This window comes from Diabrotica virgifera, chromosome 2 (assembly GCF_917563875.1).
Source record: "Diabrotica virgifera virgifera chromosome 2, PGI_DIABVI_V3a".
Classification (NCBI taxonomy): domain Eukaryota; kingdom Metazoa; phylum Arthropoda; class Insecta; order Coleoptera; family Chrysomelidae; genus Diabrotica; species Diabrotica virgifera.
The window spans coordinates 93,029,103-93,044,501 of NC_065444.1; the positions used below are offsets into that span (position 1 = coordinate 93,029,103).

Here is a 15,399-nt window from a genome sequence, read left to right on the forward strand (position 1 = left end):
AGCGATTAATTTCATTTGGGGAGCTAAACACGGGGAGATTTTCGTAATTTTTTTACCAAAAAAAAAGAGGGCCAACTTTATTTTGAGCATACCTCGCTTATTTTTAATGTTAGAAACTTTTTATAAACAATCAAAATAAAGCTTTTTATAAACGCTTTAAAAAAATGTTAATTGGTTTTTCCCGAAAAGTGCTTAGTTTTTCGGTGATTTCACCTTGAAATATTCAATTTGAAATTAGACGAATAAGAATATATTTTTCATCAGCTACAACTTTGTTTTTACTCGATTGATAGACTTTACTGATATAGCATTTTTTCAGTTTTTTATGAGCTACACTTTTGCTAAGGATATTTTTATCGATTAAATATTTACTTTTTGAGTTATTTAGGAAAAACCGTCTGAAAACGTAGTTTTTTGTCGAAAAATAAATATTTTCAATTGCAAATAATTCGAAAAGTATTGACTTAGATAAAAAAACTCTATAAAACAAAAGTTGCTTACAATCAGTCAATTTATCCATTTTCGGTCTTATCTTAAACGTACGTTTTTTCACCCCCGAGAAGGGGTGACTGTCACCCCCAAGTAAAAGCAACCAACGGCACAATTTCAACTTTGAAGTGAAGGGTAAGAACCTAAATTTAAATTTTCATGCAATTCGGAGTTGCCCCTGAAAATTACACGGTATCGCCGTATTTCCCGTTCATTTACTGGACTACAACGTAGTTAAAAATCTTACTTTTTTAAGTTGATCAAACCTTACTTTTTCTGAAATCAATGTACGTTGTGTTTATCGATGCTATTCTCATTTTGTCGACGACCACCTTATATTACAAAACAGAAATATTAAAACTTGTATTCAATTATGATTAGTGAGATTATTGATACACTTTGACCTAGGGTAAGATTATCTATTTGCTTTATTAGGATCACATATATTTTTAAAAATAACATTTAAAAACGTAAAGATAACAGTAATGCAGCCTATACAGGTGTACCAATTTTTAGTTTTAATTTTGACGTTAACAGTCACTTCAGGTGAGTAAATATCTATTCTAGTTTATTTAAATAAATCCTGTCCAAAAAGAAGTGTTCAGTTTCTGTATTTGTTAAAAATTAGGAGATAGAGTTTTATCTAACAATAAAATACTGAAAGAGTTTTGTGTTCATCACTTTTGTTCGATACAAAATTTATTATAAATTAATGTCACTACAGCTGTTTCGGCAGAGTGCCTTTCTCAAGTGGTGTGTTTATCTATAGTATGTATATTTGTCTGCACTTTAGAGCCTCTAACTGAATAGGTTAAGGAGTGGGGAGCTGTTTGTCTTATGTTGGTCATTGAGAATTATATATTATTATGCAGTATTAAATTTATTAATTTCCATAGATTCTAATAAAGATATAGACCTGGATCCCGCGTACCAAAAAAAAGTTGATTAATAGCAAGCTGAAAATTTGTTAATAGCTTAACGCTGTCTAGTCGGACCTAACTTTGATGTACGGGAACACTGGAACAGTGAAAGTTATAATTGTGGAACTGTTTAAAAATTTGGAACGTCAGATGACGAAAACGTTCCATGTATTTTGTCGGACAGAACTTCCAATTGATTTGTTACCATTTCATTAAACTTTCATGCAAAAATCAGGCTGGTGCTTATCACCATATGGGCATTTTAATGAGTGGAACACGAAGAACATGTCAAATGACAGGAATCATGTTGGTTCGTAATAGCAGTCTTATTTTTGGATGAAAGTTTAATGAAAGGGTAACAAATCAATTGGATGTTCTGTCTGACAAAATACATGGGACTTTTTCGTACTCTGACGTTCCAAATTTTTAAACTGTTCCACAATTAAAACTTCTCCTGTTCCAGTGTTCCCGTACATCAAAGTTGGTCCGACTAGACAAAGTTAAGCTATTAACAAATTTTCATCTTGCTATTAATCGACTTTTTTTGGTACGCGGGATCCAGGTCTAATAGCACAAAGCCTTAATTTTGAATATAAGTAATTTGATATTAGTCCATTCTTTCACGGTTTTTGCTGTAAATTTTAAAGAACCGCTTGGATTGACACGAAATTTGGCATACGCATAGCTAACATGTCATAGAAAAAAAGTGATATGGTGCCGATGTGTGCTTTTGCCCTGGGGGTGACTTTCACCCCATCTCGTGGGTGAAAAAATATATGTTCAAGATAAGTTCGGAAATGGATAAACTGACTAATTTTAAGCAACTTTTGTTCTATAGAGTTTTTTCACCAAATCAATACTTTTCCAGTTATTTGCAAGTAAATATGTTCATTTTTCTACAAAATAACCACGTTTTTAGACGGTTTTTCGCAAATAACTCAAAACGTAAGCATTTTGTCGAAAAAAATATTCTTAGCAAAACTATAGCCTATAAAAAAGTGAAAAAAGTGGTGTATATAGTAGGTCCCTATACCTAGCAAAAGCAGAGTTATAGCTAATGAAACATAGGTTCATATTCGAAAAATTCCAAATAGAATAATTCAATGTGAAATATCCAAATAATGAAGAATTCTTGGGGAAAACACATTACAACTTTTTTAGTTTTTAAAAATTTTTTATTTTTTATAAAAAAATTTCTAGCATAAAATGTAAGCAAGTTATGCTCAAAATAAAGTTAATCCCTTTTGTTTTGGCAAAAAAAAATCAGGAAGATCACCCCCCAATTAGCAACTTAAACGAAATTAACCGTTACCGCTTCACAAGTTACTTTACTTATGTTGTGTTTATATGAGCTGTAAGTTTCATCGATTCAAAGTGCTTATTACTTAAAAAAATTTGGTTTTAAACTAAAATTTTAAAAATTTTAATTTTGAAAAAATGCTTTTTTTCAAAATAACTTATAAATTGTTACAGATACACTTAGTCTTAAACAATAAAAAAAAGTCGGCTTTGCTTTTCTGAATATTTTGTATTTTTTCGTTTTTCTTTAAGACAAAAATTGGTCAAGATTTGGTGTTTCTAAATTTGCATACACTCGTGATAAGTGACTCGTCCAAGCCCTTTTAACTACAGCTCTTTCAAAAATAAGGACTTTGAACCGATGAAACTTACAGATCGTATGATTAATACATACGTGAGTAAAAAACTTGTTAAGTGATAACAATTAAGTTCATTTGAAATGCTAATAAGGGGTGATTTTCCCGATTTCTTAACAAAAAAAGGGACCAACTTTATTTTGAGCGTAATTTGTTTACTTTTTATGCTAAATTTTTTTTAAAAAACAAAAATAAGTGTTTTTTAAACACTTTAAAAAAGTTAAAATGAATTTTCCCCAAAAAGTGCTTCGTTATTTGGTTATGGCACGTTAAAATATACGATTTGGAATTTGACGAATATGAACCTATTTTTCATTAGCTATAACTCTGCTTCTAGTAAATACAGTGACCTAATATATACACCAAGTTTTTCACTTTTTTACGAGCTATATTTTTGATAAGAATTTTTTTCCACTAAACACTTACTTTTTGAGTTATTTGCGAAAAACCGTTTGAAAACGTAGTTATTTTGTAGAAAAATTAACATATTCACTCGCAAATAACTCGAAAAGTATTAACTTATTGAAAAAACTTTATAGATCAAAAGTGGCTTAGAATTAGGCATTTTATCCATTTCCGGACTTATTTCGAACAGATATTTTTCACCCCCAGAAGGGGGTGAAACTCACCCCTAGGGCAAAAGCACACATTGGCACAATATCACTTTTTTTCTTTAACTTGTTAGCTATGTGTATGGCATACTTCATGTCAATCCAAGCAGTTCTTTAAAATTTAGAGGTTTTGCAATATTTTACCTTCAAAGAACGTACTAATAATACTGTTCATTAACAGAATGATTATCTAATAGGTGAAGTGCGTACCTATGAAGTGCGTAGGGGAGTCCAAGCGGGGATTTTTGCAGTTACTCGAGCGCGTCAGATTATCATATTTTATCAGGAGAAACCTTGTACCCTGTAAATGTACCTCTACCATATATTGGCTCTTAATACAGCGGAGTTCGTTAAGTGGGGTCCAAAAAAAAATCTATCCTTAGAAAAACTGGAAATCGTCAAATTAAGATAAGGCAGTGGTCGTCAAAGTACGGCTCCGGAGCCGCATGTGGCTCCTTGTCTCCTTAGGTACGGCTCTGGCACAAATATCCACGGAAAGCGCAATACTATGTTCCTTTAAAAAAAATTGGTAGGAAAAACATTACATCTTGTTCTAATAAATTAGCTTTTATCAAACTTACAAACTTTAGCATTTGTCAAAAATTCTCTTAATGCTTCAACAACTAAGTTGAAATTTTCTCCTTTTGAAATTGGCATTAATAGCTTTGAAATACAATTTCTGGATTTAAAAAACAAGGAGGTACGGCGCTCTAAATGCGAACGTCTTTGTGTTGAATTGGAAATATTGGAGAAGAAAAAATAGTCACAACACAAGGAGTGGTCTGCTTTGAATGACCTGGAGAAGTAGTCTGGGCTGATTATCGGAGAATAGGCCATTTTTGGGAAAAGTTATTTACCAGCAATTTTATTACTGGAATCGAATTATAAGATCCTATATATTAATAATATAGGTATGCAAAGTCCTCAGATAGAGTGCTACTTTTTTTATAAACAAAATGGCGCACGAATATCGTGTTTTTTTTAATTATTGCTCTATACCTCCGAAGATTTTAACTTTACAACAAAAACACCAAAATAAAAATTCACCGTAATTAAATTCTGCATAGAGACGCGTTTCTCCCGATCTGCTCCGACGAAAATTTTCCTCGGAAAATGCGGCTTTTCCCAACAAAATCTTTAATTTTCAAATAAAGTTTTAGATAAGTAATTATCTACCAATAATTAAATAATTTGGTGACTTAAAAGCCTTTTTGGTTTAGATTATAGTTACAGAAGCTGATGAAAATTAAACGAATATTTTAGCAACAATTCAATTGTTAATTAATAATTTACGGTCGCAATAATAACCAAAATAATTATGATACACTGATCAAGCTTTGAAATCTTATAAAGATGAGATGCCTATTTAATATTTTGTCGACAAAATATGAATTTTTTATTTTTTTGCATAATCTTTAAATGTTTAAAAAAAATAGTTATAAACAAATTAATGTTTCTCAAAAAGTTTTTATTATATTATAATTTTAAAAAATAGCTAAAATGCGCATTTTAAATATCTTTAAAATAAATGCTTTAAAACTTTTTTGCAACCATTTGTAAAAAAGTTATGAAACAGCAAAGTAAACATACGATCACTACTGCGTTTATAATATTTTTTAATTCTTTCAAAGCGTAGAAGTGAGTTTAAAGTACAAGCTAATTATTTACAAAAAAATATCGATTATCAGTTTAATAGTTATATTTTAATTAAAGATTATAAATATATTTTTTTGTAATTTACACGCGCGAAAGTAGAGTAACACAGTACTGTAGCTTAAATTTTTCACTCGGAGCGACGACCGGCCGCGTGATGTACACTTTTAATAAATAATGCATGCTGCGTGTCAGTCGCTTCGAGTGAACATTTTAGCTCCGACTCTGTATCAGGCCTACGTTTGCGCTAAAAATTAAAAAAAAGTATTTTTAATCTTTGATTAAAATATAACCATTGCACTAATTTTCGACATTCTTTGTGAGTAATTAGGTTGTACCATAGACTAACTTTTAAGCTTTGAAACAATTAAAAAAAATTATAAACAACGGAGATTTGGTATATTTATTTTGATGTTTCATAACTTTTTTGCAAATGGTTGGAAAATTTTTTTAAAGCATTCATTTTCAAGACCTATGAAATACGCATTTTAAGTATTTTTTTAAATTAGAATATAATAAACAATTTGTGAGAAATCTTAATTTGTTTATAACAATTTTTTTAAGCAATTAAATATTATGCAAAAAAATGAAAAATTTATATTTTGTCGACAAAATATTAAATAGGCATCACACCTTTATAATCTTTCTAAGTTTGATCAATGTCTCATGATTATTTTGGTTGTTATTGCGACTGTAAATTGTTAATTAACAATTGAGTTGTTGCTAAAATATTCGTTTTATTTTCACCGGCTTCTGAATTTATAATATATAACAAAAAAGCTTTTATTTAACCAAGCTATATAATTATTGATAAATAATTACTGGCCCAAAAAATTTATTTGAAAATTCGAGATTTTGTTGGGAAAACCCACGTTTTCCGAGGAAAATTTTCGTCGGAGCAAATCGGGAAAAACATGACTCTGTGCATAATTAAATTGGGGTGAATTTTTATTTGAGTGTTTTTGGTGTAAAGTTAAAATCTTCGGAGTTATAGGGCAATAATTGAAAAAAATACGATTTGTCGGCGCCATTTTGTTTATAAAAAAAGTAGCACACTATATGCGGACTTTGCATACCTATATTAATAATACATAGGATCTTGTAATTCGATTCCAGCAATAAAATTGCTGGTAAATAACCTTTCTTTGTACTTTACTAATTAGACCAGCGTATTATAACTATTTTTTTTTTCAAAATTGAAAGATTATGCAAAAAAAAGAAAAATTTATATTTTGTCAATAAAATATTAAATAAGCATCTCATTTTTATAATCTTTATAAGTTTGATCAATGTATCATGATTATTTTGGTTATTATTGCGATCGTAATTTGTTAATTAACAATTGAATTGTTGCTAAAATATTCGTTTAATTTTCACCGGCTTCTGGAATTACAATCTATACCAAGAAAGCTTTGATGTTACTAAGTTATTTAATTATTGATTAATAATTACTTACCTAAATCTTTATTTGAAAATTAGAGTTTTTGTTAGGAAAACCCGCATTTTCCGAGGAAAATTTTCGTCGGAGCAAATCGTAAAAAACATATCTCTATGCAGAATTTAATTGCGATGAATTTTTATTAAGGTGTTTTGGTTGTAAAGTTATAATCTTCGGAGTTATAGAGCTATAATTGAAAAAAATACGATTTGCCGGCGCCATTTTGTTTATAAAAAAAGTAGCACACTATCTGCGGACTTTGCATACCTATATTATTAATATATATGATTTTATAATTCGATTTCAGCAATAAAATTGCTGGTAAATAACTTTTCCATGAATTTTGCTAATTAGCCCAGAGTAAAGGAAGATAATATGATCATTTTCAACGCTTGAAATAATATTCCTGATTCTTATGATCAGCTAGAAAAGCTAACGTTTGCTGTTCTTTGCCTTTTCGGTTCTACATATCAACATTTAAAAAAAATTGGATTTTGCGCCAACAATTTTTTAAAAAATACAGTGTTGTAGGAAATAAAACCCTACAAAACGAAAGAAAATAGAAGTTTCTACGATGATTAAAAACGAAGATATCGCCAAAAAATGAAAAACACTTTTTAATTTTTTGGGGGTTTATGGATGGGGCGAAGGGTTTAAACATTTTATTGGTCGAAAACTTTTTGATGTATTTACAACATGTGGTTCTTTTATTTTTGGAATATCGCTGGGAGCATTTTTCACTATCTTAACCTACTGACCATTAGACCCTTTAGTTTTATTTAGCGTAATAAAAGTTTGCTGAACAAGCAGATTTGGTTTTTTTAATTGTTTTAATGTTCATATTTAGCTCTTTGGATTAAAAGTTTGCCGATCACTCAGATAAGGTAAGTTAAGTACATGCAAAGGAGTGTAAATTTCAAAAATCTGACGATCTGAGCAAATGGGCGAGTCACAAAGTTTCACGAAAAAAAAACGAATATTTCGCGAAATGAACATCAGATCGAAAAATTGTAAAATTACATATTTAATATTTTTGAAAAATCTATCAAATGGCACCAATTACGACCTCCCACGAAGGTGGGGTGGGGGTTACTTTAAAATCTTAAATAGAAACCCCTAATTTTTATTGCCGATTTGCATTCTTTACGTAAAAATAAGCAACTTTTATTCGAGACATTTTGTCGAATTATGGATAAACATCAACATCGGATAATCGGAAAAAATAATTGTTGGAAATGGAAAATTAGCTTAAAAAATGGAAAGTTCCCACTTAATGGAAAATTTCACATTTAAGTTTTTTTTGGTTTTAGAACCCACTCTTCACAACCCAATAGGTCCCCAAAGCGCTCGAATAACTGCAAATAATTTAGCATACTTTCCTCCCCTATTACTACATAGAATCTGTTTTTCTATTATTGAAATCCCTTCTGTGTTCTGCTCTGGGTTTTTCAAAGGTTCTGCCCGTTTGACTGATGTACGTTTTTGGATAGTCACCACTGTGCGTTGTTTTTATTAATAAAGTGGACTGTAGTTATGTACACTATATTTATTAGATTATTTTACATTAGTTTACAATGGTAAATCGGTAAAATTGCATGTATATGGACATGCTTTCTTTCTGTTTCTACTGTTTTCTTGTCAACTAATTTTTACTTAATGACAGCAAAAATGTCACAAATTAATAGCCATCAATTCAGTGTTGTCCACTTTTCCTTGTATTATAAGGAGAAGTAGATGGTATTTAGGTCCTTTAATTAGATGTCCGAAGTATTCTGTTTTTCTCCTCTGTGTGATAGTTTCCTCATCATTTGGAGAACATCTTGGAAGTGTGCGAAACCCACGATATCTTTAGGATTCGTCGATATCACCAAAATTCGAGTGATTCTAATTTATTTAGCATCGTGATTTTTAACGTCCATGTCTCACAACCATACAATAATATAGTAATATAGATGATAAAAAATCATCAACTGTACCTAATTGAGGTAAAACCATTTCAAGCTTATGTAGGTGCAGGTGTATCTTATAATAATATGTAACCCACGTATGTACATAAAAATTACCAATAAAATAAAGGTTCAGAAATATCTTGAGCAAATGACAGCCGAGATTGTTCGGTCATAGGACCATTCCTTTTTCATAATTATATCTTTGTTTCAGTTGTATCATTGCAATGTGTAAAGGCATTCTACGATCAAGACAATTATTACAAGATTTACTGTTTCAAAGAAAGCGAAGGAATTTCATCAATAAAATTATCAAATAATATAACAATCGAAAAAGTAAAATCTACCAATAACGAAGAGTGCTTCAAAATAATAAAACCGCAACAGATTATTCACGAAATAACTTGCATACAAAGACTTGAAGAAAGTTGCTTAGGTGATAATGAAGTTCATCCAACAAAATGGACGGAGGAGAGTAATATAACTACGTGCAAGAAGATCAGTTATGAGAACGAGTTATACAGAGGAATAAGAAACGGAAATCTAACAGTTATATTTGAAGAAGAAGTTTTTCGGCGACGATGTATGATTATTTATGTACCAAACATACAACCAAAAAGAGAGTAAATTTAATGACTGTAAAGTAATACAAATATTTTGTATATTTTGGTTTTTATTGCAGATTCTCCTAGGTTGATACTATTTTTCTCCATCTATTTCCATTTACTTATGGATTTTGCTCTTAATTTTAAAGAATCGCTTGGCTTGACATGGAATTTGGCATACACATAGCTAACATGTCAAAGAAAAAAAGTGAGATTGTTCGATATGTGCTTTTGTTCCGGCGTTAGTTTCACCCCTTTTCAGGAATGAAAAAGTATACGTTAAAAATAAGACCGAAAGTGAATGAACTGACTAATTCGAAACAACCTTTTTTTACTAAGTCAATACTTTTTGAGGTATTAGCGAGGGAATACCTTCATTTTTTAACAAAAAAACACGTTTTTATTGTTATTAACGGATATTGATTCCGAAAATGTTTTGTTGTGATACAACCCTTTTTAGGGATTTTAAATATACCTTTTACAACATAATAGGTATTTATGAAACAGTTCGTGAAGTATGCTTTTTTGCGAACGCACGCGTGTTTAGAGCACGAGCGACAGCGGAGCGAGTGCTATACATTGCGTAAGTTTGCAAAAAGTACTTCAGGCACAGTTTCATACAATATTTAATCTACGATAAACAAATAAAAAAAACTGTAACTTTTCGTCACTGGAATTCATTTCTTTTCTACAATTTTTAGACCTTTGACATTTAAAAATTCTAACTTCTTTCAAACCACAAAACTGTCAACACTTTTGTTGTAATTTATTGCTCAAATGTTATCACCATGACAACGCGAGTTAAGGATATTTGATTATAACGACAGAGATAGCTATACCTACAGTACATGTCTATTCTTAATTCAGATATACTTGGCAGTGTACGTCATTATCAAGAAAAGTTAGGTTATACAGGGTGTTTCATTGGGAAAGTAACATACGTTAACTACAGAAAGAGGACACTTAGGCGGTCTCAAAAATACCATACTTAATGGGTCTTACTCTATTAATAACAAAAATACTGAGTGTTTTATCTATTTTGCCATTTTCTTAATTGGTTCATAACATTTTAACCACACTGTATATTTATTTTATATTTGGCACGCAAATATCGTTTAAGGTGTACAATAAATTAATTTATTTACAATTGTAAAAAATCCAGGTCCGCATTAAAAAAAATTGGAAAAATTTTCCAACCCAAAAACAACACCCTGTACATTAAATTTTTTTAAAATAGATTTTTCAGTTGAAAAGAGGATGAAAAACTAAATTTAGTGGTATACTTTGAATTTTTGGCAAAATGATTTTTCTGGTCAAATTTTGAATTTAAATTCTCAAATTATGTGAATTTCGAGAGCTCTAAGTAGAAAAAAATTGAAATACAGCTTACAACTTGTCAACCGCACTGTATATTCATTTTATATTTAACACGCGAATATTCTTTTAGGTGTCCAATCAATTAATTAATTTACAAATAAAAAAATCCAGGTCCGGATTACACCCTGTATATTAAATTTTTTTAAAATGGATTTTGCATTTGAAAAGAGGATGAAAAAATAAATTTAATGGTATACTTTGAATTTTCGGCAAAATAATTTTTCTGGTAAAATTTTGAATTTGAATTCTGAAATTATGTGAATTGCGAAGCTCAAAGAAAAAAAATTAAAATATGCTTTAATTTTAATTTTACCATTATTTAATCTAAATTGGTAAAATATTAACATTTTGACACATAACAGTAATTTTTGATGGTGGTAATTTTGAATAAGTACTTTAGTTTTGAATAGTTATGCTGCATATTTTCTCTGTTTTGTTATAATTTTTAGATACTTTGTTGATTAAAGTGATGTATTCTTTATTAACTCTTTATTATTTATTCATTATTTAAAGATGAATATTCGCCATAAACTATTTGTCACAGATAATAAAAAAACACTGAAATGTTTTTACATTTTACCAATTTAGATTAAATAATGGTATTGATTAAAATTAAGTCGCATTTTAATTTTTTCTACTTAGAGCTCTCGCAATTGACATAATTTCAGAATTCAAATTCAAAATTTTATCAGAAAAATCATTTTGCTGAAAATTCAAAGTATACCACTAAATTTAGTTTCTCTCCTCTTTTCAAATGCAAAATCCATTTTAAAAAAAATTAATATACAGGGTGTTTTTTGGGTCGGAACACTTTTACAATATTTTTTAATCCAGACCTGGATTTTTTATAATTTTAAATAAAATAACTGATTGGACACCTAAAATAATATTCGCGTGTTAAATATAAAATAAATATACAGTGCGGTTAACAAGTTGTAAGTTGTATTTAATTTTTTTTCTACTTAGTTCTCTCGCAATTCACATATATAATTTCAGAATTCAAATTCAAAATTTGACCAGAAATATTTTCAGAATAGTATAATATATTATATAAAAGAGACACAAATAGGCATTTATACTTATCTTAAGTGCCATATTATGTATATACGTGGCTTATATGTGCAATGTGCATAACAATAAAGTAACTTTTAAAATCGCGATATCTCAGGAATAGCAACTCTTAGGAAAAAAATTGTAAGGACTATTTTTGTAGAGAATGTTAAGATCTACAACTGTGGTTTGATGTTTTTTTTATAAAACCTACCGTTTTCATGAAAAATCGAAAAAATCTCAAATTTTGACATTTGACCCCGAATAACTTTTGTTGCACACATGGGATCGATGGGGACTTTTAAAACTTTATTTGTTATGGTAAACTCTAGTTCTCCACCAAAATTTGGCTCTCCGGCAATTTTTGTTATTTGCCAACTATTTTGATGTCTAAGTTGACCGGATTATTTTAGAATTAACTGTAGAAGTCGGTACTTATTATTACGCATAATGTGGCCGAAGTAAGCCAATTTTCTGTTCTTTACGATTTATTATTTCGATACGAATATATACGAATTACGTTATATACGAATTATTTCTTTGTCGTTTTTTAGCCTCTGGAGAATAGTTATGTTAGTTGTGTGGTTTATATAAAATATGAGACCCTCAACATACGTCGGTAGCACCATATTTTAAACGCCTCTAATCGTTTTATGGCATCTTCTGTAACACTCCAGCTTTCTACTACGTAGTGGAGGACACTAAAGACGTAACATCTAAGAATTGTTATGCGTATATTGATACTTAAAGATCAGTTGCAGAGAATCTTCCTCAAACTGCAAAAAGAGCTTCTGGCGTTGCCAATGCGAGTTTTTATTTCGTAACTGCGATCCCAAGTAGTATTGCAGCCCAGATAGCATATTTTCTGTATTTTTTCTAAATGTGTATTGTTTACTGTAATTTGGGCGTTTATGTTGCTGCTATTACAACGATCATAATTTTTGTCTTCTTACAATTTAGTTTTAGGGCGGATGTGTTAGATGCTTCTACAACCTTATCCATCATACTTTGGAGCCCCTGCGGACTTCATTTATCATTTATCATTAATCATTTATCAATCAATTCGAGGATACAAAATAAATCAAAATTTTCTGCTCCAAAATTGTAAACAAGCCTGATAAATATAAGACCGAGGCCAACTAAGTAAGCTGTCAAATTTGTATTACCTCTACCGATAATATAAACATCATAATTCTAATTTCAGATTTTTTTATTAAGGTGAAACAGTAGCGATCAACAGGTAGCGAAAACGCGTTCCAAGATTGCGGCTGAAATTTTGAATATTTTTTCGAGATATTTGGCACACATATTCGTAATACACTAAAGAATGGCGGTACAGAGCCCAATTTGAAAAATATATGGATATGTGGAAATTACTCTGTAATTAAACACAATATTAAAAAAACGAGCCTGTACCGCCATTAAGAAGAACAAAAAAATACACTTTCTTCAAATAAACTTTTTTATCCGATGCCTAGATTTTGTGTCATTTTGGAACTACTAATGAAATAAAAAATTTTAGTAGTTCTAAAATGACACAAAATCTAGGCATCGGATAAAAAAGTTTATTTGAAGAAAGTGTATTTTTTTGTTCTTCTTAATGGCGGTACAGGCTCGTTTTTTTAATATTGTGATTAATTACAGAGTAATTTCCACATATTAATATATTTTTCAAATTGGGCTCTGTACCGCCATTCTTTATTATATTACGAATACGTGTGCCAAATATCTCGAAAAAATATTCAAAATTACAGCCGCAATCTTGGAACGCGTTTTTGCTACCTGTTGATCGCTACTGTTTCCTCTTAAGTCACATTCTTTAGCCATCAAAACACAAATAAGGTTATATCAGCTAATTTGCTGGCTGCGAAACAAAAGGGCACCTATTGGCTTGGTGAGGTCTTCTCAAGTGACAAGACCACTTTAACCGTTTCTAAGGTCAGCGCTGGCAAGTTCCTTTTGAGTCTCCTATTGGCATGATGTTCTATTAGAGTTGAAGTAGGGGGTTAGCGAGTAGAGGTTTTTACTAGTATAATGCGATTATTTTCTATGATCTTTTTCGGATATATTCCTAGGTATTTGATGCTAGAGGATTGAGGAGGTTGGATATTGTTAAGTGAAACTGGAAAAGATTGGAAAAGTTGAAAACAATCTCTAGAAATCGAAATGTGAAAATAAAATAATAAAATGTAATTATCATACTCCAGGTCTATCTGGCTTAGTTTTAATATAATTAAAGTATTATGTGTGAGTATATTTAGAGCAAACAGAGTCTTTTACGTAAACCATTCGTGAATCCTGACTTTGTATTGCTCATATATCAAGTTTCAGCTTTTGGTGAACACAGTTTAAAATAATTAGTTTAAGAAATATTTTGAGCAAATGATTTATTACTGAGATTGTTAGTACATTGGGCCATTCCCTTTTTGTAATTTTATCTTTGTTTCAGTTGTACCATTACAATGTGTAAAGGCATTCTATGATCAAGACAATTATTACAAGAGGGTCTAGGACATTTCGGCGTCGCCGTTTCGGCGTGGCCATTTCGGCGTGGCCGTTTGGGCGTAGAGCCGTTTCGGCGTAGGCCGTTTCGGCGTAGGCCGTTTCGGCGTCGGCCATTTCGGCGTCAGAGATTTTATTTTAGTTGACTAAATACCTACATTGGAGTCTATTAGTAAGACATTATTTTGAAAAAAATCTTTTAATATAGTTATTTAAATAGATACATTGGAGTCCATTGATCACAAAATTTTAATATTAATGGTAGATTTGTATATGTCAATTTTATACTTATGTGTGTGTGCTTGTTATTTAGCTCATAGTTAATGTAATATCTGTAATTGGCTTCTAGCTGTAGATATTATATATAAATAAATGAATAAACAAGATTTTGGAAAAATGAATATTTTATTTTAGTTATTATTTACATGTTATAATTAGATATGTGCTAGTCCAATTAAAAATCCTGAAACATTTATATTTACATACAAAACATTTATATTTAACCTACAAAACTTATTCACGAAATATTAATTAAAATAAAGTATTTACATGTTATAATTAGATATGTGCTAGTCCAATTAAAAATTCTGAAACATTTATACTTACATACAAGACATTTATATTTAACCTACAAAACTTATTCACGAAATATTAATTAAAATAAAGTACCTACTTACATATTATAATTATGTGCTAGTCCTCTTAAAAATTCTAAAACATCCCCGTTTGCATCAAAATTTCCCACAAGCCGTGAAATGCGATCATCTGCGTCTCTGTATTTTCTTAATTTCAATGGTGGGAGATTACCTGCCACAAGTTGCTCGAAATAGACATCTCGACCTTTCTGCACCTGACGCAGGCCATCTATAAATTTCCATATGGTTGGATGATCTGCTCCCAATTCCATCTTGAGTCTTCTACGGGCGGCCTCAGCGTGATTATTTGTCCGGTCTTCTCCATCCAGAGTTCTCTGGTAGAGGTTCCACATCCTTTGGGGAAATAAACTTGGTCTTCTGCCATTTCCCCTTCTGTTCATACGTCCAATATAGTAGTCTTCAAACCAGTCTACAAGTGGTTGGTGTTCAGCAGGTAGAGCTTCCGCTAGAACGGCAAAGGCATCATCTAAATGTTCGATAGGAACAAATGCTAATGC

At 30.5% G+C, this 15,399-nt stretch overlaps 1 protein-coding gene across 3 annotated transcripts in view; it reads left to right on the forward strand.

Annotated features, from left to right (window-relative positions):
- The first annotated feature begins 826 nt into the window (after window positions 1-826).
- Window positions 827-15,399, forward strand: part of LOC114349488 (uncharacterized) — a 31,821-nt gene continuing 17,248 nt past the window's right edge. Inside the window, exons 1-2 of one of the 3 annotated variants that reach the window (XM_050642725.1) lie at window positions 827-1,035; window positions 14,194-14,239. In XM_050642725.1, the coding sequence (XP_050498682.1) occupies window positions 975-1,035; window positions 14,194-14,239 (107 nt within the window). In that variant the 5' untranslated portion in view covers window positions 827-974. Of the gene's footprint in view, window positions 1,036-8,926; window positions 9,377-14,193; window positions 14,240-15,399 lie in introns of those variants that run through there. The other 2 variants (XM_028299873.2, XM_028299875.1) reach the window with 2 other exon arrangements.